This window comes from Crinia signifera, chromosome 1 (assembly GCF_055691185.1).
Source record: "Crinia signifera chromosome 1, ASM5569118v1, whole genome shotgun sequence".
Lineage (NCBI taxonomy): Eukaryota > Metazoa > Chordata > Amphibia > Anura > Myobatrachidae > Crinia > Crinia signifera.
In genome coordinates, this window is record NC_139217.1 from 219594323 (window position 1) to 219619159 (window position 24837).

Consider the following 24837-nt stretch of genomic DNA (forward strand, 5'->3'; position numbering starts at 1 on the left):
TATCATGTGTTGGAACCTGCACATTCCTGACTTAACCAGGAAAGAAAGCTGTACAGTAGCATAAATTACTTAACCCTGTCAATGCTGCAGTGGGTGGGGTTGCCTGAAGATAATGCAATTATTTGACTAACCCAGCCAAAAGGAAACTTCCAATTGCTTAATCATTAGCGGAGGTTAGAAATCATATTTGTAATAGGCACAGTGTGTGCAATGCAAGTGTTCTGGTCAAACACCACAAGTTAGCAAGTTATGATTTATTCATTTTTATTAGTTAAGTGCTAGTAGAGGCCGTTTTACTACACCAGTGTGAGAAACATTACAGGTAAACAATGTTTCTGAAAAAAAAAAAGTGCATAAACACAATGAACTTGTTCACTTTATGGCATTGCCATGTTCCTCTTCAGGAGTTTCTGGATGTTCAGTAAGTTGAGGGGCAAATGGTCCTACCAACCAGGTCAGGGGAGTATTGACCAATACATAGCTGAAGAGCTCATTCACATAATCATGGACCTTTGTAGCTCGTTCTCGACTCTGTACCAAGATCCCCGCAGAAACGTCTCCAAGTGACCGAGCAGAGGAGAAGGAAGAATGTAGGTCCTGAGCATTTTGCCGAAGCTGCTGCATACATTCCTGAATGTTTGCTGGCAGACCTTGTGCACCAGATACCAGAGTCAGGCAGGTAGTCTGCAATTGCTTGGTCATTGCACGAGTCATTATAAGCACTCGAGAATCAAGAGGCTGCAGTTAGGAAGATTACATATAGTTAGATTTCCTCAAACATATGGTAGTCAGTAGGAAGTACAGTACTCTTCCCATTACTAGTGTGGGTGCATTTCAGGTTAGTCATTCATCTAGCACTAACTTTTCTTTGTAAAGGTGGCTCTGAAAAGTCTTAATTTCTAGCGATTCATAAAAACAGGTCAAGTTACATCAATAGACAGCCATTTTGCACTAACACTTTCGTGTTCACCTCAAGACAAACTGTTTAAAACTTGCAATTTAGACAATTAGCTTAGATTAAAGTGGGGAGGGCAGATTGTTCACTCCTCTACCTACACCCCCTTAAAGTTAAAGACTAGGCATTACAGATGCCAGTTGGGTTAATTTACATAAAGTGACATTTAATATTGCACCCTTTATAGTAGTCTCAAACTCGGTCCTATGGACCACCAAGTTTGTTTTCCATGTTTCTTTAATAGGTGATAATAAAGACCTGTTCAACAGATTAAAAGAGGCCTCAGTTACTGGCAGGAGAAAGCTGGCCTAAAAAAAGAATGGTTCATTGGAATCAAAATGGTCTACAGGACAGTTTTCCACAGTTCTGAAGTCTAGCAAATTTTAGAGCACTAGTTTGGGGCTCAGTGGAAAGATGCATGTAGTCCATTAGTGTTTCTTGGTTACAGCATGTAGGCCATTAGACTAACCTTAAAGATCAGTAAGATAAGCATTATGTGTAATAACTAGGCATGGTCTAGGGCTGGTGCTCATTTCCACACATTTTGCATATACTGAACAAAAAAGGGATTTTTGTAAGAACTTACCGTTCGAATCCCTTTCTCTGATATGGTCCTGGTGACACAGCTCAACACTGGGATGTAGGAGGGTCCGAACGTTCCAGAGCCGGTCCTTTGGGAGGGTACGCTCAGGTCTGCAGCTCTCAGCACTGCTCGCCCGAATGATGCGTCCTCCGACGCGAACTCATGGAATCTATAGAATTTGGCAAATGTGTGAACAGATGACCAAGTGGCAGCTCTGCAAACCTGCTCAGCTGTGGCCCCATGTCGAACCGCCCAAGAGGTGGCAACTGACCTGGTGGTATGCGCATTTATTTTGGCCGGTACTGGTCTACCCACTTTGGTGTATGCAAAGGCTATCACAGACCGCAACCACCTAGCAATAGTCTGCTTAGATGCAGGCCAACCAATTTTGTGTACGTCATACAATACCAACAATGTGTCAGTCTTCCTGACACTCTTCACTCTGTCCACATATATGCGTAAGGCACGCACAACATCCAAAGTTCTCAACTTGTCCCTTTTCTTAGAACCCTCTGGGGGTTGAAACACAGGTAGAACTATCTCCTGATTTAAATGGAAGGTAGATACCACCTTCGGTAAAAACTGAGGCACTGTTCTTAAAACAGCCCTGTCATCATGAAAAATTAAGAAGGGAGATTTACATGACAAAGCTCCCAATTCTGAAACTCTTTTAGCAGATGCTACTGCTAACAAAAACACTAGCTTCCACGTGAGAAACTTAAAGTCAGCCGACCTTAAAGGTTCAAAAGGTGCCTTTTGAAGGCATTCCAAAACCAGTGATAGATCCCAAGGTGCTACTGGTTGCTTGTATGGAGGTTTCAACCTGGATACTCCTTGTAAAAAGGTTTGAATTTCCGGCAAAATGGCTATCTTTTTCTGGAAATAGATGGACAAGGCCGAAATCTGCACCTTCAGTGACTGAAGGCTTAGGCCCGATGAAAAACCATCTTGTAAGAATTCCATTATTCTTGATAGCTTAAAATGAGAAGTATGAGCCTTTCTTCTCTCACACCATCGAATGTAAGTCTTCCAGACTCTATAATAATTTGCCGAAGATACAGCTTTTATCATCGTCTGTACTACTGCCTCAGAAAACCCTTTTCTTTTCAAAATGGTGGTTTCAATAGCCAGGCCGTCAAAATCAATCGATCTGAATCCAGGTGATTGAATGGGCCTGAATGGGCCTTGTCTTAGAAGGTCTGGTCTCAGAGGTAGACGCCATGAGTCCACAGATAACCTCTGAAGCCTCGAGTACCAGGACCTCCTTGGCCAATCTGGGGCCACTAAGATCACTGGAACCTTCTGCCCCTGTATTTTCTTCAGAAGTCTCGGTAACATTGGTACTGGTGGGAATGCGTAAAGGAGATCTCCCTGCCAGTGAATAGTCATGGCATCCACTGCCTCCGCTAGTGGATCCCTTGTTCTGGCATAGAACCTGGGCACTTGACAGTTGATCCTGGATGCCATCAGGTCCACATCCGGAGTTCCCCACATCGAAGTGATTTGGTGAAACACCTGAGGGTGTAAGCTCCATTCCCCTTCCTTGAGCTCCTCCCTGCTCAGGAAGTCGGCTTCTATATTCTCTATTCCTGGGATGAATATAGCCGATACAGCTGGAACATTCTGTTCCGCCCATAGGAAGATTCTGGACACCTCCCACATGGCCAATCTGCTGCGTGTACCTCCCTGGTGATTCAGATACGCCACAGCTGTGGCATTGTCGGTCTGAATCCTCAAAGGGAGGTTCTGTAACCTGTCTCCCGCCAAGGAAATCACTTTCCAGACAGCTCTCAGCTCCAAGATGTTGATTGGTAACGCTGATTCCTCTGCCGCCCACAGGCCCTGAAGCCTGAGATCCAGGACTATTGCCCCCCAGCCCCTGAGACTGGCGTCGGTAGTTACTATCAACCAGTCCCAGGTCTGTAATGACCGACCCCACTGAAGGGAATCTACTTCTGTCCACCATTTCAAGGATTCTCGGGTGTCCGAAGACAGCACTATCATCTCGGATTTCATTGTCAAAGTGTTTCCTGACCAGGCTGACAAAATGTTCCATTGGAACCCCCGAGAGTGGAACCTGGCAAATTGAAGCGTCTCGAATGACGCCACCATCTTCCCCAGGAGCTTGAGGCACCTCCATACTGAAATGCTCTGAGCCCTGAGAATCTCCTGGACTAGGGTGACCAGATCCCTGGCCTTTACCTCCGGGAGGAATACCCGATGGAGATGGGTGTCCAGTATGACGCCCAAGAATTGGAGCCTTTGTGACGGTACCAACTGAGATTTTTGCAAATTTAAAATCCAGCCGTGAGCCTGCAAAAAACTGATGGCCTCTGCCAAGTGACTCTGCAGCATGGCTGCTGACTCTGCTTTGAACAGGAGATCGTCCAAATAGGGTATTACTGTGATTCCCCTGAGCCTCAGCACCGCCGCCATTACTGACATTATCTTTGTGAATACCCTTGGCGCGGTTGCTAGCCCAAAGGGTAACGCCCGGAATTGTAAATGCAGGTCTCCTATGGCAAACCTCAACAAGGTCTGATGCTCCGGGTGTATAGGAACGTGTAAATATGCGTCCTGGACATCCATGGACGCCAAAAATTCTCCCTGGTCCAGACTCAGGAGTACTGACCGTAGGGACTCCATTTTGAAATGGTCTACCCATAAATGAACATTTAGGGATTTCAAATTTAGTATTGGTCTGAAAGACCCGTCTGGTTTTGGCACCAGGAACAGCGTGGAATAAAAGCCTTTCTTCCACTCTGCCCTGGGGACTGGTGTAACCACCCCTTTTTTCAAAAGGGAGTGAGCTGCTCTCACAAGAGCTGTACGAAGCCGTGCCTCCTTTGGTAAGGATGTGGGGATGAACCTCTTCGGAGGCGGCCCTCTGCAAGGGATTTTGTAACCCTGTGTTATAATATCTAACACCCAGGCATCCTGGTCTAGAGAAGCCCAAGCGTCCCTGAAGAGTGTGAGACGCCCCCCCACTTTTGTCACGTCGGGCGAAGCCCCTGACAGTCATGCAGAGGGTTTATCCTCTCCTTTTGTGGCAGGCTTTTTGTGAAAAGAGCCAAATTTTGACTTTTGTGTCTTGCCTCTAGAGGACTGAAACCTTCCCCTGAAAGACTGTCCTCGAAAGGACGCACCACCTCTAGGGGAGGGCCGAAAGGACGGCTTAAAAGCAGAAAATCTGGACGTCTGCTTTGCTGAGGAGGCCGGCAGGAATGTACTTTTGCCGCCCGTGGCCTGTTTTATAATCTCCTCTAGTTCGGTACCAAAGAGTACCTTTCCTTTGAAGGCTAATGTTTCCAGAGCCTTCTTGGACTCATTGTCTGCTTCCCAGGCTTTAAGCCAAAGCACTCTCCTGGCATTAATGGAGACTGTGGACACTCTGGTTGCCATTTTAATAGCTTCCTCCTCTGCTTCCACTGCATATTCTGCCGCTGCCTTAATCTTTTCTGCAAGCAGTAATGCTCCAGGGTCAGCCTGCAGCATGGTGCATAATTCACCAGCCCACTCTATCATGGCCTTAGAGACCCAGGCTGAAGCAATAAGGGGCCGTAAGGTAAACCCCACCCCTTCAAAGATAGCTTTGAGGTTTCCCTCCAGCTTTTTATCCACAGAATCTTTAAAAGCTGCACCGCCCTGTACTGGCAATACAGTAGCCTTGGACAAACGTGCCACTGAAGCGTCCACAACTGGGACCTTTTCCCAGAGCTCCGCATGAGACTCTGGCATGGGGTACAGACTAAGGAATCGCTTAGGCATCTGAAGCCTCTTATCAGGAGTTTTCCAAGCCCCTTCTAACAATTCCTGTAACCCCTCATCTGAAGGAAAAGTAACAGCCTCCTTCCGCTGTCGCTTAAAAACACCTTTAACAGGAGTCTTATCCTCCACAGACAGCTTTAAAGCCTGCTTCACAGCTACAATGAGATCCTCTATACCAGCAGCAGAGTTCTCTTCCAAATCATCACCCTGATCCCAGGGGATGTCAGTATACTCTCCTTCCTCTTCATCTACCACAGTAGTTAAAGCATAAGACCTTCTAGGGGTCCCTGCCACATCATCCATTTTGTCCAGCATTTCACTGAACCTGTTGATCCCTTTAGCAGTATCCTGCATCACCTGAATCAGCGCAGGATCTGCCTGGGTAAGAGGCAAGGAGCCAGACGACTGCTGAGATGATGGCATAGGTCTCTGTGATTCTACCAGCCCATCACTCTGCCTGTCCAAAAGCTGCACCAAAGCGTTAACTGACCTGCCTAGGGCCCTGGCCCACGCAGGTTCCATCTGCTCTGCCCTATGGGGTTCACTGCCCATGGGTCTCACATCAGCGCAAGTAATACATAAGCCCCCCTTGGCCATCTGCTCAGGGACAAACTTTTGTGTGCAAACATTGCACGCGCTCAGTGCACTAAGGGCTCCCTCCCCCAAAACCACAGCCTGATGCTCAGACATGATGCAAGTGATAAATGTATATCTATCAGTATACACAGTGCAAACAATGTACAAGCGTTTATACAGAGGCAATGCACCCAGTCACTTATCTGTCTGTTGGTTTCAACTGCGGGGAAGCGATGCCCAGGAAATCCAAGTCACTCTGCCAGGATCAGTAAGCCAGCTCAGCTCCGCTGCAAGCGTTCTGAAAGGCGCCAAAGTCAGAGTGAAGGAAGAGACCACAGGTCCCTGCTGCTGCGGTGTCCGTGACCTTTTGGCGCCAACCACCCCCAGCCAGCCGCTCCTTGGGTAGGATTTCCTAGTTCCAGTGTCTCCCCCTCAACTGGGGATCACTTGTAACATGCCTGTCACAACGCTGCTGTCCTCTCATCTAGGAGCTCAGCGTGTAAGCTCCGCGTAAAATGGCCGCCGCCATCACGGAGCGCCTGTCCCCCATGATCCCCACCTAAATGTGGAGCCGGTTTCAGGGTACTCCGGAGCCCAGGCAGCCTCTTAGAAAAGGCTATAAGCGCTGCACAGGGAGACCAGACAGTGTCTCCCCTGTGCACAGTGAGCTGACAGACGCGCTTCTGTCAGCTCCTGCTGCGCTAGCAGTGTGAGGATTCACTATGAGAATCCTCACACTGTGCCTACCTAGCTAGGGTGAAAGTTAATAAAACAATAAAAATCCCCTAACTACTCTAATTCTTCGGCTGCTCCTGCAGCCCTTTAGAATAGCACCCACTCCAGTGGGCACCTAACACGAACTGGAGAGTCCAGGGATGCAGTAGGGGAGGAGCCTACCCTCTAAAACTTTAGGATAGGTGCCTGGCTCCTTCGGACCCTCCTACATCCCAGTGTTGAGCTGTGTCACCAGGACCATTGAAAGAGAAACCTAGGTTGTTCAGAGCTAGACAGCTAGCCATTTAAAGTCAAATTGCATAACCAAACATGCTACAGTGGATTAGCACTTAATTAACCAATTCTGCTCAGTATCTATGTCAGGACAGGTATTCTATAATATGTACCCTTGAGCCAACTATTTAAAAATGGGCATCCAACTTGTGGCTGATCGGTAAATGACACCGCTTTGCCAAGCCTGTACCACCCTTCATGGCTTACAACTGTGTAGTCTGCATTTTATTAGAGCCCCAGTTCAGTCATTCTAGGCAGCAATGAAAATCGCCTTTTTCTAGACAGAACATTACCTGTTCATCACATGTTTTTTCTTCCGGTTCAGCTCCTGGCTGCTTGCGACTCCACTCCAGCCAGAACTGGTGCAGTTTCTCTTGTCCACCATGAACGCTCTGCTTTACGGTGTCCATCTTTAAAGTCAAAACAGCCTTACATGAATGTTGAAATAAATTCTAGCAAGAACAGAAGTGCAACATTGAACAATGAAGCCTACCAGATCAATAGTTTGGTGCAGCTGTGCTAGAGTCTCCATAGTGCTGACCTGGGCACTTCTCACCTTGCCCACAGAATGCTGGTAGGCACGGTGACGTAGTCGAGATGATAGAGAACCCAAACGCAAATAATAACTTTGCTGTTCCTTCTGTTGTTGCAGTGGTGCTACTTCAAATCCTTCTACAGTTGAAGCAAGTGCAGCTACAAAGACCAGTGTTCAATAATAGTTTAAGAAAGGTTATGCAGTTAAGTATTTAAAGTATTGGATTATCCAACATAATACATAGTTGGATGTTGGAACTCTATTTAAAAGATTTTTTTTTTTTACAATTTACAAGATTAAATTCAGTGGACAGCTGCACCTGTTCTGCTACTCACCTAGCTCCTCATCAGTCATGGGAAGGTAGTGATCAACCCACTCTTCAGACTTCCCCAAGACTGTATCCAAACTGCTGGTCACAAACTGCCCTACATGTGTGTCCATCACTGATGAGACTACTGAACGGGTCACATCCACACTGCCTTGAACAGCACCTGTTGCCAAGCCCACAATTCCAGACACCGCACCCGTTACAGTATCACGAGCACCGGTCACAGTGTTGGTTACCACTGCAACTACTGTATCACACGCTCCTGTTATCAACCCCTTTGTGTCAAAAACAACCTGCAGAAAGAATGACGTTAATATTAAGCAGTTTTCAAATTGTGTTGTTAAACATAGCAGTTTTAATCGGATGGCATTATCCCCTCCATAACAATGTGGATTTCTGGTGGAGTTTGCACTAATGTGTGGCTTTCCTCTAATCCATTGTTCACCTCCCTTCTAAAGGAGACAACACTCCAGCTGTAATCTGTCAGTAGATATTTTCCCCACTTTCAGGGTTTTGTCTCTTGCTTATTCTGACCACCTCTACAACAGAAGGAGTAATTGATCTGGGACAGCCCCACCTAGGCACATTCAATAGCATGCAAAAATATTTTATAATGCCTTTCTGCCTGTTGTGGCTACATACTACACATACTGTATTATTAGTATCAGAAAAATACCCTCCTAAAAAGATACAATTATGATGTCTGTGTGAATCTGAGATGCTGTGCACACAGACCTTTAGTACATTTACTCCTACAACCTTGAAGGGTTAGAAGCCTCTAAAATTAACACTGTTTCAGCCAGAGAAATACAGGACTTCTTTGCAGTTCTTATTGCTGTCAATGTATTACTGCAGGGAAGCAAACTATTTTGCTCTGGGCTCCGATCAAACAATAAAATAAAATACAGGACCCCAGCAAGTTACTGTAGAATGGCCACCACATTTACGGAAGCACAAAAATAGAAGTGATCACTAATGTAATGCACAATCGCAGAGAGTGCCTTCCATGGTCCCTGCCCTGCAGCTGCTTTTTAATATATTCATAGGACTGTTTTAAGAACATCTTGGTTCACTGATAGATCAGAGAAGTCATCCTGATTCTCAGCAACAAGGAGCCGCGACCCCATGCTGAGATGGCCGTGACCCATTCTGGAGTCAGGACCCAGAGTGAGAAGCACTGTATTACTTTGATGCTAATAAGTAGGTGTAATAGTGGTGACTGATGTAAAGGGATGCATTTATTCAATTAAAACCTACTATAATTGGAAAGTGATATGTTAGTTAACATTATAAGTTTAGCCCGTTTAATGCCCCAGTCTTTAGAAAGCTTTAACATTGCTACCAGTCAACGGCAAAGGTTGCCTTGATCATATTTGACAAATTTTAATAGGTTTCACATAGCATTTTAAAGTTTTACTTGTACTAGTCTATCCATATAGCTAGTTCCCCTGGTTTTATGGCAAAGCAAAATTTGACTTACAAACGAGACTTTAAAGTAGGAATTTAACACTTACCTTCTCAGTTGGCTGCTGAAGAATAGGAAGTGTGGATTCCAGTTTGTCCAGTCCTTTGCAAGCAAGTTCATTAGCAGTAGCAACTAGAAAATAAAAATAAATAAATAAGGAAGAGGGGGAAAATGAGGGACCTGTACACTAGTTGTAAGCCATAGGACTGCATGTGCACATCTATTCACATAAAGAGCACTTAGGGGAAGGGGAGGAAAGATCTTTTACTGAGGTGCATACAGTGTCACGTAAGTTACCCAGGTAGTAACCTCAGGTCACAGCCAGGGGTAGCCTACATGAAGGTGTTTAACTAGAAAGCTACTGTATAACACAAGTTACCATTTGTGGATGGGCAAAGGGGGAACACAAATAAATTTAACTGCAATGCAAAGACACAGACCGATTGAAGATTGTCACTGACAAATTGTCATATAGTAAGAGAGAAAAAAATAAAAAAAAAACACCAGTCCCCTACCACGTGCTAGACACATTGCAATTAGGATGCATTTTTGGCAATTAAGGCTAGACTATTGCCCTTATTCAGATCTGATCGCAGTACAAATTTGTTTTTCCAAAATGGGCAAATCCATGTGCACTGCAGGTGGGGCAGATGTAACATTTGCAAAGAGTTAAATTTGGGTGGGGTGTGTTGAAACTGAAATCTTAATTGCAGTGTAAAAATAATGCCAGTATTTACCCTGCACAGAAACAAAGTAACACACAAATCTAACTCTCTATACATGTTAGATCTGACCCACCTGCAGTGCACATTGATTTGCCCATTATTTTTTTTGTAGCTAAAAGGATTTGTGCATGGGAGCGGGGTAGTGCTGCAGCTTCACCTATCTTCCAATGTGACCATGTTTAATGGTGCTGAGCATCGGGTGCCAAGGAACACACACACTACCCACTGACCAAGTTTATACTGCCTTTACTCAGTTCTGACAGTGTAATATTAGTCAGTGCAGTTTGCGGCCAGTAATTATGACTGGTTGGGATAGTTTGGTCGAATGCATTATGGTCAAATGTCATTACATCGAATCCATTAGGTCGGATTGCTAAAAGGTCGACATGATTCTAGGTCGACATGGGAAAAGGTCGAAATGATTCTAGGTCGAAAGGTCATTAGGTCGACATTGTCTAGGTCGACATGGGGTTTTTCACTGTTTTTTACCTGAATGTCAACACAGTCGACATGGACACAGTTTAAAGTGCACTGCATCCCCTCGCATCGCTCGCTGCGCTCGCAATGCGTCGGGCACGGTGCCTCGCTACGCTCGGCACACTATTTTATTCTCCCACCACGCCCTAGTGGATGGTAGGGCATGAAATACCGCCTGTCAGCACGTCGGCTCAAAGAACAGTGAAAAACCCCATGTCGACTTTGTGAAAGTCGACCTAGACAATAGTCGAACTAATGACCTTGTCGACCTAATGACCTGTCGAACTAATGACCTTTCGACCTAGAATCATTTCGACCTTTTCCCATGTCGACCTAGAATCATGTCGACCTTTTAGCAATTCGACCTAATGGATTCGATGTAATGACATTCGACCATAATGCATTCGACCAAATGACCGCATCCCATTATGACATGTGGGAGGGTGCCCCCCTGTCTAACGTGACCCAGACCCCCCAAAGGCATAATCCAGCTCTGTGTAGAAGTTAATGTGAACCCAATGGGCTCATAGGGGTGCAGATCTTGTTCAGCTATGAGCATGTTCCTCACACCACTGGAGTAAAAATATCAACCTGTAGAGAAGACCATGCTTAGGTCAACACTTAAAAAAAAAAAAAAGTTCAACATACCTTAAGAGGACACAGGCTTATGGTCAAACATGTCAACGTGACCTTTACATGATTTTCTTGGTGTCTATGTAATAGGGCTGGCCATCAGCTATCAATGTTCCCAAAACATTGATGTCGGGACCTAGTGCTCGATGTTTTGGGCATCGAAAGGCGAGGGTCGAATAGTTTAATGCCATCCGATGTCGATGGCATCAAAGCCAACCAACAGATGGAGGGCATGATCCAAAAATTTGAGGATAGGGGATACCCCTCCTCAGTCTAGAATGCCAAAAATCGGGTGGACGTCCTGCAGAGAAAGGACTTACTAACACCTAAAACTTGGGAAATTGTATGCCCTGGGTCACCACTTTCAATACTAGTAATGCAGTAATTAACACTACCTCCAAAAAACTCTGGCCCATGATCAAGTCAGATCCAGAACTTGGCTTAAATACCACCGATTTATTGGCCTGCTACAAGAGACCAAAAAACTTGAAGGATTCCCTTGTGAAAACTATAGGCCCTAGCACTAGGAACTCCAAAAAAAGACAACATTCATTGTACCTGCACGACCTGCTGTTTTTTAATGGTAGGAAATACCTTCCCTCACCCACAAACTGGAAAGCACATGTATATCAACCATACACTGACATGTAACACCAAATAGGTGGTGTATCAGATAGTCTGTCCCTGTGGGTTCACATATATTGGTAAGACCGAACGATCCTTTAAGGAACATATGGTAGCCCACAGGTCAGCTATCAAAAATGCCCTCCTGACTGGTCACAGTGAACAACCAGTGGCCCGCCATTGGGTCACTGCCTCTCATGCAATGTCTCAATTGAAATATCGCATGATTGATCATGTGCCAGGATCCCTTAGTGGAGGCAATAGGGGTCTTAGCCTACTAAAAAATGAAGCAAGGTGAGATTGGGGACAGTAACCCCGAACGAGTTAAACGAGTATTCGGGGATAAATGTACTATCCCTTTAAAGCTTTCACCCTTTTGTCCACTTGTGTTTTGCAGGCTGTTATATGGATTCCTATACTGTTTCTTTTACTTCGTTGGTTAGTTCTATTTTTTGTACTTTTGCCAGCCCCGATTATTCATTTGAATACCTTGATGCTCATAATTCGTTCATGCTTACTATTTTTCTATAATCGTGTTATGCGATTGAGCTAGGTATTCCTTATGTATCAGTGCACTCAGTTATGTTTGTTACGACTTGTGTATTCTTTCTCTTTTTCCATTTTGCATTAGGTGTGCTATTGACATTTTTTAGTCATTTAAACTACACTTATGATTGCTACTGTATATACATTCGCTCACTTTGCCTTGTCTTTATAGGTTTTTAATGGTTTTGTCCGTCTCAGGTGGTTTGTTTGTTGTTATCCCCGCAGGGTTGCTATGCGACGTACGCCGCTGATGCTAGGAGAAGCGCCAGCATGACGACGTCACTCCTCCTGCGCGGTCCCGTTCGCGGCACTGCAGAGTTCTGGGATGTGTTATAAGGTAGGACACTGTTGATTTTCTTGTAAGCCTTGATGAAAATGCCCAAGTAGGCATTGAAATGTTGCTGTTTGCTAATAAATTTCACCAGCATCAAATCTTTGGAGTGCCACTCTATTTTTGTTGGATTGTCTACACCCGCTTGGAGGCACCCAAGTACTACTACTGTTTGGAGGATTGTGCCGGACACTGCTGTATGTATGTATGTATGTATGTATGTATGTATGTATGTATGTATGTATGTATGTATGTATGTATGTATGTATGTATGTATGTATGTATGTATGTATGTATATATTTTTTTTAACCCTGCTGGCCAGCTACTCCGAGTCCTAGACTGTGACTCACTTTCTGAATTGATGAATTATGTCATGCAGCGCAGCGGCACGGAGTCAGTACTGTCTCTTAAAGCTGTTTGTGCAGCCCAGGGAAGTGAGCAGCTTTTGCACCACTCCCCCAGAAACAAGACAAGTAGACTTGCCATTCCGTCTCACTCACTGCTGAAGCAGCTGTGCTCCAAGCCCTGCAACCTACAGTGCACCGTCTTTGACTCACCGCACTGACTGCATAAAATTGCTGCTGTCAGACAGTCAAAGGCACTGTGCCCATCATCTACTTGCGCATGCACAGAGGAAGAACGGCGGCCGGGCGGCCACCATGAGGTGCGCAATAGAACTAACCTGACACGCTGGATAACAAGGTTTCTTCTGCGCATGCGCAGAAGAAACCTCATTATCCAGCGCGTCAGGTATAGTTCTATCGTGCATGCGCGCACCTCCCAGCGGCTAACCAGGCGGGCACATGGAGGTCACTTATATACCAACCCCTCCTCATTATTCATGATTGTGGGTGCGCATCCGCTCTCGTTAGTATCGTCGGGTCCCGATGATACTAACCAATGAGAGCGGATGCACGCCCACAATCATGAATAATGAGGAAGGGTTGGTATATAAGTGACCTCCGTGGGCCCACCCGGTTAGCCTTGAAAAAGCAATCTGCAAAGCGCGCGTTGGCGTGTATCGTTAGCAGGGGGGGGGGGGGGGGGGGGGTAGCTGGGAAATGTATTGATTGTATGTAACTAGTGTGCGCCCGAATACGAGACGGAGGTATATGCGGGTCACGTCTCGGTGACAGCATATATCACCGCTGGCTACCACATGCGGTAATTAACACTGCAGTTGCACTGGACACTGATTAAGGGAGCCCATAAGATTCTCCCTGTGGTTGTCTCTATGTGCACATCAGCCCTTATCAGCGATTTATATATGTATTAGGAGGTGACAGCACTAGACTGACGCCGTCCCTGCTGGGTCTCCTGCTACTATAACTGTTACTGCAGACTCTATAACACGGCTGTTTCAGAGGTACTGCTCTTGGCCATTGAAATCCTCATTGCCGTATAAAGACTGGATAACAGGATTTATGTACTGCTTACACCTAGTTTCATAGGGGCATCTTCTTTCTTTATGTGTGATACAAAAACACAGGGACATGGTTCCCCATTTATTTGGTAAATACCGATAATCACTGATTGAATACCCCATTACATTAGGGCACACCACACAACCTACAAATTTTGTGATTACAACAAAATACCAGATTATTACCTGGTAATATGTTTTCCTCTACTCCACCATGGCAGCCATTACAAATGGGTTCCTCCCCACTGGGTAGTGCTTCAGAAAGGGAAAAAAAAGACACCGGCCCCTATAAGAAGGCCCCTCCTCCTGGCCTCAGTGTCTTTGCATTCTCCAGCTTTAAAACAAAAAAACATCATTAATCCGCATAACACATGTTAACAGTCATGACATAATGGGACGGGAATATATGCTGCCATGGTGGAGTAGAGGAAAACATATTACCAGGTAATAATCTGGTATTTCCTCTACCTCCCCCATGGCAGCCATTACAAATGGGTAATACCCTAGCAGTTGATATATGGGAGGGCATACTCACGAAACCAGAGTTACTTCACTCCAGATTTCAAATTAAATCATAAGGTACTGCTTCAGCCTCCTTCCTTATAATCACCGCGCTAAGGACGCTTCTTCCGACCTTAGCATCTGATGACGACATCACATCCACACGATAGTGCCTTGTGAAGGTATGAATGGACGACCACCCGGCTGCCTTGCACAACTCTAATACAGAAGCAGATCCTCTCTGCCCAAGAAGATGTAACCGCCCTTGTGGAATGGGCCTTCAGACCCACTGGAGGCTCTCTTTGCCTAATCTGATATGCTCTGCAGATACAGGCCTTGATCCATCTAGCCAATGTGGCTTTTGATGCAGCTTGACCCTTGTTTACTCCTTCCGTTAAAACGAATAAATTCTTCGACTTACGGATAGTTTTCGTATTCTGCACGTAAATTTTCAGCGCTCTTACAACATCTAATCTGTGTAATCGCTCTTTCACATTTGACGGATTGGCACAAAAAGGTAGGATTATATCCTGGTTGATGTGAAAGTCTGAAATAACTTGAAATTCAGGGTTAGTTCGCAACACTACCCTGTCCTCAAAAAAATTCAAAAAGGGCTCCTCCGCCCAGAGTGCCTGCAATTCTGACACCCTCCTTGCGGAGGTTATTGCCACTAGAAAACTGACTTTCCAGGAAAGTAACTTAAGTGAAGCCTCTTGTAGCGGCTCAAACGGTGCTTCCGTCAAAACTCCTAAAACTAAATTTAAGTCCCACGGTGCCACTGGCGACCTAAATCTTGGTTTGATCCTTTTCGCAGCCTGGACAAACCTGCGTATGTATCTGTTCTCTGCCAGATCCCAATCTAACATTGCTCCCAATGCTGATATTTGTACCTTCAAAGTACTTACTGCTAAGTCCAGTTGTAATCCTGCCTGAAGAAATCCAAGTACTGAGGCAACTTTACTCGGTATTTGTTGGTTTGAGCTACACCAGGACAAGTATCTCTTCCACACTCGATAATATATTTTGGATGTCGATTGTTTCCTTGCTTTGAGCAAAGTGTTGATTACTGAATCACAGAAACCTTTAGATTTTAATGTAGCGGTTTCAGAAGCCAGGCCGTCAGTTTCCATGCTGGTGGCTGCGGTTAAAGTACTTGGCCTTGGACTAGGAGATCGGGCCATTCGGGCAGGAACCATGGTCCGTCCACTGCCATTTGCATCACCGTAGCAAACCACGCCCTCCTTGGCCAATACGGAAGTATCGCTATCACTTCCGTCTCCTCTCTCTGTATCTTTCTCAGTAGGCGCGGAATAACTGGAATCGGCGGGAAGACATATGCTCTGAACATGTTCCACTCCGCTGTCAGGGCATCTACCTGCTCCGCTTGTGGATCTCTGAACCTTAAGTACCTTGGGACTTTTTTGTTGCGACTCGTGGCCATAAGATCCACCTGTGGCCACCCCCATTTCTCTACGATCATGTTGAACAGGCTGTCGTTGAGCGCCCACTCGCCTGGTAGGCACTCTGTTCTGCTTAATGAGTCCGCAACCAGATTGTCTTTCCCTGCCAGGAAGACTGCTGAAATGCTGTGTACATGACACTCTGCCCATTCCAATAACTGGGATGTTATCTCCATGAGACGTCGACTTCTCGTCCCGCCTTGATGGTTGATGTACGAGACTACCGCCCGATTGTCTGATCTTATGTTTAGGTCTCTGGCTATCAGCAGATCCTGGAACTCCTGACACGCCATGACCACCGCCTTCATTTCCCTGAGATTGGAATGTGCGGCTTGCCACCTTGGAGACCACCGTCCCTGTGCAATGGACTGACCGCATGTCGCTCCCCAGCCTCCTTGGCTGGCATCTGTTGTTACCGTGACCTGGTTGACTACTGCAAACGATTTTCCTGCTTCTAGTCGTTCCACGTCCGACCACCAGGTCAAATCTGACTTTGCGGCTCTTGTTAGAATTATTTTCTGAGTGAGATCTTTGCTGTTCTTGTTCCATTGTGACAGGAAGCAAGTTTGGAATCTTCTTGTGTGGAACCTTGCCCATGGTACGGTCTCTAATGCGGCTGCCATCAATCCCAGTATCTCCATGCAGTCTTGGGATGACACGACTGATCTCCTCATCATTGATGTTACTTGGTGTACCAATTTCTCTCTTCTGGTCTCTGTGAGAGACACTCTCATGTTTTGAGTATCTATTGATACCCCCAAGTATGTAATCTTTTGAACTGGCACCAGTTGACTCTTCTTTACATTGATCAGCCATCCATGATGTTCCAGACATTTGAGCACTAACTCTGTGTGTTCCTTTACCAGTTCTTCTGAATCTGCAAGAATTAAAATATCGTCGAGATAGGGCCAGAGTTTTACTCCCTCCTGTCTCAGCTTCGCTATGATCACAATCAGCACTTTTGAGAAAGTCCGCGGGGAAGTCGACAGGCCGAAGGGAAGAGTCACGAATTGATAAGTGACCCCTTGCAGACGGAACCTGAGATACTTGTGATGGTTTGCGTAGATGGGTATATGTAAGTAGGAGTCTTTTAGATCTATGGACGTCATGTAATCCCCACGTTTTAAGTCTGGGATTATCGATCTCACTGACTCCATCTTGAACGTTCGGCTTAACACAAACTTGTTCAAGCGCCTTAAGTCTAGGATGGTCCGAAAACCTCCTGACGCCTTTTTTACCACAAAGAAGCGAGAAAACCATCCCTGCTTCTCCGGAACTACTTCGACAACTCCTTGTCTTAGCATTTCTTCCAGACTTGAAAATAGCGCCTGTCTCTCCTCCATGTCGCTGGGTACTGGCGACTCCACAAAGAGACTTCCTGGAAGTCTCATAAATTCGATATCCGGACGGAATTATTTCCAGAACCCACCTGTCCGTGGTGGATTCTCGCCAAGCTTGGTAAAACTGTTTGAGCCTGGCGCCAACTCTCTGTATGACAGCGTCATTGTTGCTCCTTTCGGAAAGGAGCCTTCCCTTCTTTCCCTCTTTGGGCACGAAAGGACGCCCGAGACATCCAGTTTCCTCTTCTATAGGCCCTTCCTGGCCTATAAGCCCTGGAGTCTCTGTATTCCTGATGCTGAAATCTATTAAATTTCGCTGGAACATTCTTTTTGACAGCTTTATCCTGGGGCAACCAGACTGATTTGCCCCCCGAGATTTTAGTAATTAGCTCATCAAGCTGTTTGCCAAACAGATACTCCCCTTGGAATGGTAGGGATAACAATTTATTTTTTGACTGCACGTCAGCCGCCCATGGCTTCAACCAAAGGGCTCGACGTGTTGCCGCTGCAGTGGCACCTGCTCTAGCGGATAGGCGTATGGAGTCCATAGTTGCCTCACACATAAACTCTACAGCCAATTGTACATCTTGGAGTGTTTTAATAAGTTCGGACCTTTTAATTCCGTCCAAAATGTCCGCCTCTAATTGCTGGCACCAGCCTCGCATCACACGTGCGGTGACAGCCATAGCAGCCGCTGGCTTAAGGGATGCCCCTGCCGTAAGATACTGCTTTTTTAGACCCAGCTCAATCCTACGCTCCATGGGGTCTTTGAAGATATTTAAATCTTCCAAGGGAAGTGTAGTCTTCTTTGATAGTCTAGAGATAGCTGCGTCAACTTTTGGCGCCTCTTCCCATGTCGACACCTGATCCTTGTCGAATGGGTACATTTTCGTTACTCTGGTGGAAGCAGCCACCCTCTTATCCGGGTGTTTCCACTCCTCAGTAATAACAGCTTTCAAAGTCTGAGACAAGGGAAAACATTTCCCCTTCCTTTTCCTGTCCTTAAACAACAGTTCTTGTAAATTAAGGTCCTCTTGCTGATCCTCAATATTGAGGGCCCTATGGATAAGCTCTAACAGATTATTGATCATATCAGGATTAAAGTCCTCCGACTTGTCCTGAGGTATGTCTTGATCCTCATCTGGATCCTGACCCAGCAACTGCGCACAGGTTATGTCCTCCACAGAGTCATCCGAGTCGTCACTTAGGACCACATGCTTCCTTTTTTTCAGACATTTTACTCAGGTCTTCTTTTGTAACAAAAGTCCCTGCTAATGCTGTTTTCAGCATATCCACTAGGTTCGTCATTTGAGCCGTGGGTAGAGGCTGAGGGGCCTTACACTTCTCACAGATGCCGCCCACATACTTTTCAGGTAAAGTTTTATCACATGAAAAACATTTAGGTGAGTGCGTCCTCTTGTGTTTGGCTTTACTCTCCTTCTCTTTGCTGGCCTCAGACCTGCAACAGCCAAATACCATGCTTAATTAGCCTTTAATCCAAAGCACCATCACCTGATCACCACAAGGAAAAAAATTCCCAAACCAAAACCAAAGTACCAATAACAAAAACCAAAACCAAAGTACCACTAAAAAAAAACAAAACCAAAACACCCAAAAAAAAAAAAAAAAAAAAAAAAAAAATAACTGTTTGTGGCTTACCCTGACTTTTTGGCTGCCTGCCGATTTTCTTCTTCCATCATATATCCAGCGGTGCACCCTGACACTAATTAACAATAGTAATTAACTCACATTCACTGCTCAGCAGAAACCAGCAACGTACCAAACCTCTCTACACATACCTGCACAGTAATAGTAACACTCGAATGTCTCTAACACAATTCCAATCCCCTGCACAATACAAAAAACACTTAATACACAGGGAATCTATGTGCTCAGTGTGGCATGGAACTCAGGGCTGGAACCATGCCACACATCCTAAATTCAGCCACAAGTAAAAGCTTTAAGATAGCAACTCACCAGCTGTAAGCAGAAGAGAAAGGACTTGTACCGACTGCTTTAGCAAGGACCCGCCGTGCTCACACCGCCATTGTCCACGCTGCGCTCCTGCACCAACACACACAGACGCCGGCTCACTTCCGCCCTTAAGAGGACGGAAGAAGTCATCCGCCGGCGCCGCGCACCGCTGCCGACGCCTGCCTGCTTTCACCAGTGGATTAACGCAGGCCAGGCGTGCTGCGGCAACGCTATCACGCGCCGCCCTCAGCAACACGCCTGTAGACGCCGCCGCTTGTAGCTGCCCCCAGAGGGGTCCGCATGCGGCCAGGGAGTTACATTACCTCCATAAGGGCTCGGCCTGCCCTCCCTCACTGCTGGACCGCCGGAGCTGCCGCAGGGGGACACATATAGACAGATCCTTTTCCTCTGCAGCCCCCAGGGTAAGCCACCTCTCACACTACCCGAAAGGGAAAAAAAAAAAGACACTGAGGCCAGGAGGAGGGGCCTTCTTATAGGGGCCGGTGTCTTTTTTTCCCTTTCTGAAGCACTACCCAGTGGGGAGGAACCCATTTGTAATGGCTGCCATGGGGGAGGTAGAGGAAATCCAGGTGCTTACCCCAGCTACGTTAAGGAGAGTTTTTCCTTTTTTAAAAAGTCCAATGTCAATCCATGTTGTGTGTTTGATTTTATATTTCACTTCTTAAATAAAGGTTATATTTTATATATATTCCTTCTCTTTCTCCTCGTGCACCGCCAAAAAAGACTGTTTCTCATGTGCTATCCCTACTGTATGTTAACATGGACACCGCATATATGGACTGCATTGCTCACTCCACTTACCATGCTTCCGCCACAGTGCCCTGCTGCATTCAGCACGTATTCATAAGGTATGAAAAACAAAGCCTCATGTTGGCCTTTTGACTTTCGGCCATAAGCTTGTGTCAACGATAACTGGTCGACCAAGACAGTCTATCCACTGACTGTATAGACTATGGTTTAAGCCTATAGTCTACTACAAAAGGTTCTCAAACTCAATTCTCAGGACCCCACACAGTGCATGTTTTGCCGTCTCCTCACAGAATTGCAAGTGAAATTAGCTCCACCTGTGACTTACAATGAGTCAGCAAGTAATGAATGCACCTGTGTGCCTGCCAGGTGACCTGGAAAACGTGAACTGCATGGGGTACCGACAGTGGCGGGCTGGGCCAGGGTGTCATGTGCCCCCCGGGCCATTACATATATGCAGCACTAGGGCTGCTTGTGCTGAGCATGCCTGTCAAGCAGGGAAGGATCTTCTGCCTACCTCCCTGGCTGTCAGTGTCAGGATGCAGCTGCTGTTCAGCTCACTGCTGTGTGCAGACTCTTAGTTAGGAGGGCTCTGAGGGGGCAGGGCTTAGCTGGGGAGACGCAGACAAAATGGTCACTGGCTAGCTGACTGCAGACAAGCTAGCAGCCTTTGTGATTGCGCAGCTCACATACACTTCGTTCCCTCCCAAGATTTATACAGCTGCTGCAGCCCTGGAAAGTGGGGTCTTTTAGGAGGTATGGAGTGCATGCAGCTGCAACCTACTGGTTTTTTTTTTTCAATGCATACCTCCCAACATGACCCTCTCCAGGAGGGACACAATGCTCTCCTGGAATTTTCTCTTAATGTATCATTTCCAACACCTTTCTCAATTAACCTGTTCAACACAGGTGATGGCAATCATACATTAAGATGGTGGTTCCCAAACGGTGTGCCTAGGAACCCTGGGGTGCCTCAGGACACTTGCAGGGGTGCCTTGGGTTGGTGGACCAAGATCAATTCATATTATGTACCAGGCAAAACCAGTGCTGGTGGCTGCCAATCATATATGTGGACAAACAGAAGCAAATCCTGTCCCTCAGCAGATAACTGACAAACACAATGCACTTAATTTAATATTTTTTTACTGAATTTGATAAAAAGCATTTGGCCTTGAAAATATTTTGATACTCTAGGGCGCCGTGATTCAAAAAAGTTTGGGAACCCCTACATTAAGAGGAAAGTCCAGGAGCAGAGCAGTGTCCCTCCTGGAGAGGGTCATGTTGGGAGGTATGCAATGTAAAATTTTAAATAAACTGCATACACATTACACAATGTGCTTGATTCAGACATAATCATACAGCTGCCATCAGGTTATTATTGGTAGATGGCAAATGCGCAAGTCGCAATGCATATGCGTGACCAGGCCTAGCAAAGAGACTGCTACATTTTCCCTTTGCTGGCTGATTGAAAGATGACTGACAAAAAGTAGACATCTAGGGGGATAACCAGACTGGGCATGTGAGAAAAATGCTGGGTGTGCCTCAGAATGTGGCGGCAGAAGCAGCCCGGATGTGCCTGTATTTATAGCAGTCATCGAGTAAGTCATCGCAGCCGCCGAGTAAATGGCTGCTGCGGCTGGTGTCCAGTGTAAAAATCATTTAATGGAGAGCAGCTTCTGACAGGATATGGACATATTCACTCAGGTGCGAATCTACAAGCGTACACATTCATTTGCAAGGTGGGTTTTCACTGGAGCAGAGGCTAATCTGATTGATCAGACATAAATTTGCCAGCGATCAGGTCTGAATCATTCCCAATCTGTGCAGTGAGGTGCCAACACTTGCCATTGCCCTATTTAGGTCACCTATATAGAATATAAATGAATTATGTCTAATCTAATCTGTGTATCTAAATGTGAAGAAGTCAGATGGTATAATAATGGCATTCAGAGAAGTCTGATGGCATAATAGGGGCATGTGGGAGTCCAATGGTTCATTAGGGGTATGCAAAGGAGACTAATGGCACAGTAGTGTGAGGAGGACTCTGATAGCACAATATTGGCATGCAGAGGTGTCACAATAGTGGCATATCAGGCCACCTCAAGGCACAACTTCAGTTGCTGCCCCCCAGGCTGAAAGTGCCAAGCCAGCCCCTGGGTACTGAGGATAGCGTTTGAGAACCCCTGGGCTACTATAACTAAAGTTTTACCAACAAATGCGCAACCCTGACAAAAAAAAATAAAATAAAAAATTCTTCTACCACTGGTTCGGGTCAAACCAGTAAGCAGAAGTCATCAATTCACTGGATCGGGCTCTTTCTCAGTCTAACAAGACCTTGTCACATGAGTTTAATGATCATACATTACAAATAGGAGAAATAATTAAAAAAAAAAAACCAAACACATCCCACACATTTATGAGAAGTAATAATTCCAAACCTAATTACCATTCCCCTTTTAACTTACTCTGTGGTTCCAGTCTGCTTAGAAGAGGCTTTGATCCAGTTACTGCAACATCAGTCAAGGTCTTCGCCCCCTTCTCTGCAACATCACATACATTGCGGATGTAGGGGTGACTATCTTTAGTCGAATTGTAAGCGGCACTGACAACACCACATGCTGAGCTGACCAGAGGAAGACTGGTGACACGTTCCACTACATTCTGTTGGAAACCAATTAAAAAAAAAAAAAAAAAAAATTATTAATAGCCATACATACAAAAATATTAAAGGGTAGAGGGAGAAGCCACATCTACTCAGAATAATGTTAAAATAGATTTTCAGGGTAGAATCAAACCTTCCAAGATGACACCAATCAGATACAAAATGCCCTGCTCCTGCACCTCCCACCCAATTTACAATTCCAGCCACATGTGAAAATATCCTTTTCCTCAATGAACTAGCCCAATACAGGTGACAGGTACACAAAACAAAAGAAAAACAAGGTTTGTCACGATGTGGTGCACCTAATAGGAAAAGATTCATAAAATATAACCTTTAATAGTTAGTACTAAAAGTTAGTGAAACATAAAAAAAAAAAAAAAAAAGAAAAACACACATACAAGAATAGGTGAAACAAACATTTATAATAGGCTGTGTGCATAGCTGCCTACCCTCCTGCAGGAGACTCCCTGAAATAGCAGCAATCTCCCTCTCTCCATCATTAGTCTAGCAATCTCCCTCGTTTCACCTGGCCCACATTATACGGTTACATTTGGGGGGGGGGGGGGGGGGGGGGGGGAGTGAATGAGAGATAGATACAGTTACATTGAATCAGCACCATTTCCCAGCACTTTAGCAAGTATAGTAACTCTTACTAACTGCTTTGGGACTCATCTACAATTTGGATACAAGTCAGTTTAAAAGATGTCGCTCAGATGTGGTAGTACAATCACATACATATACATATATATACATATATTAAAAAAAAAAAAAAAAAAAAAAAAGGACTAGACACACCCTTTGGGTAGAATGAATCGCCCCCTTAATGGGGCACTGTGCAAAATTCTATTACCAACTGTCCCTAAAACTAGTTTTCAAGAGTAGGCATGTATGGCTGTGTGGGTGTTTCAATGCACTCAAATCAATTGTACCATGAATCAACTAAATTGTCAGCGTCTTAGGGTATATGTATAGATATTAATTATAAGCTTTCCAGCAAAAATCCTAAATACATATATACTCAAATGTAAATTGATCCTTTTCGAGGATTTTTATCTTCAATTAGCTACGGATTAAGGTCTTTGAGCAAAAGTATGCTTTTGTATTACGGCTTCAGCCAGTGTTACGTGGCAATTTATTCTGTTACACAGAATCAGTATTTCGTGCAGCATAAATAGATAAGCAACAATTATTGCAACCTGTATAGCTGTGCATAGAATTCTCTAGATGCAGAGATTGCGCTAATATGTCGGCTGCTCAATACAGGTGACAGCAGTTATAAGGGAGAGTCCAGGAGAAGAAAGTTATGCACCTGGTGGAATAAAGTTAGATGATCGGCAGCATTAACAACGTCAGAAGTTTAAAAAAAAATCCGTTATATTACAGTACGTCAATGTCTGGCATTTAAAGGGTTACGATTTTGCCCTTTGCTTATTTACTGACGGATACCAACTGCACGGAGTACATCATGGAGTCACCAGCAGATTCTAGAGAACAAAACCGTTCAGCGGCGGAATTTCAAAGACCCAACACCCGAAGTCACCTGTTGCTCAGGAATCGCAATCGCTGGCTCAGCGTTATCGGCTGCATTCATAGACATGGTGGTGATCCGCAACTGGAGCTCCACCTGAAAAGAAAAGTCACATAAATAGGGACGAGTCGAAGCCCCACAATAGGATCTCCAAAAAGGAACAGGAAACTTCACATCTTCTACATCCTAGTGTCAAACACCAGGCCCACCACCTCATTATTACCCCCCAGCCGCCCTTCACGCACCAACCACTTCCAAGCACCTGCCTCCTTCACGACTGTAGTAATGTAATTTTAACGCGCCCCCTCTGCCTTATTTAAAGGGAAAGTGACGTCACGGCGAGTGATTGGAGGGGCGTGGTGACTGTCGCAGAGGTGGGCAAAACGGGTCACTAACGAGAGCTGGGATCCAACAGATCAGTCAGTGGAAAGATCCGTATCTTTTAGACGGCTCGGCGGCTCACTTTGAAAGAAGGAGTAATTTGATAATAACAAAGCATAATTTCCTGGTTTAAAGCTCACCTGCCAAGTGCCTTTATCTGTAACCTGTGACAGCTGCCCCTTTAATTCTAAGTCAGGTGTTGTGTTAGGTGACTGCCTCATCTTTAAAAGCCATAAGGCACTTGG

At 45.4% G+C, this 24837-nt stretch overlaps 1 protein-coding gene across 3 annotated transcripts; it reads right to left on the reverse strand.

The window, feature by feature from the left end:
• Positions 1-247: 247 nt before the first annotated feature.
• LOC146069105 (perilipin-3-like) lies at positions 248-24562 on the reverse strand. 3 transcript variants are annotated; one of them, XM_083179280.1, is made up of 8 exons: positions 24457-24562; positions 24224-24307; positions 22487-22682; positions 9268-9350; positions 7761-8046; positions 7384-7583; positions 7184-7318; positions 248-738 (listed from the first exon to the last, which is right to left on the reverse strand). In XM_083179280.1, exons 2-8 carry the CDS (start codon positions 24278-24280, stop codon positions 373-375), a joined length of 1323 nt encoding a protein of 440 aa, XP_083035406.1. In that variant the 5' UTR covers positions 24281-24307; positions 24457-24562; the 3' UTR covers positions 248-372. The 3 variants fall into 3 exon arrangements, with proteins under 3 accessions (XP_083035406.1, XP_083035409.1, XP_083035407.1); XM_083179283.1 differs by having other exon boundaries at positions 7184-7300; positions 24457-24558; XM_083179281.1 differs by having other exon boundaries at positions 24461-24527.
• Between the last annotated feature and the right edge of the window lie 275 nt (positions 24563-24837).

What these genes read in the sequence shown, in the direction of transcription:
- LOC146069105 (XM_083179280.1), bottom strand. Translation starts at nt 24,280, where the DNA reads ATGTCTATGAATGCAGCCGATAACGCTGAGCCAGCGATTGCGATTCCT. An exon ending in AAGCAGACTGGAACCACAGA is followed by an intron (nt 9,351 to 22,486) that starts GTAAGTTAAAAG and finishes TTTATTTTCTAG; the next exon opens with TTGCTACTGCTAATGAACTT. An exon ending in TTCAGCAGCCAACTGAGAAG is followed by an intron (nt 8,047 to 9,267) that starts GTAAGTGTTAAA and finishes TTCTTTCTGCAG; the next exon opens with GTTGTTTTTGACACAAAGGG.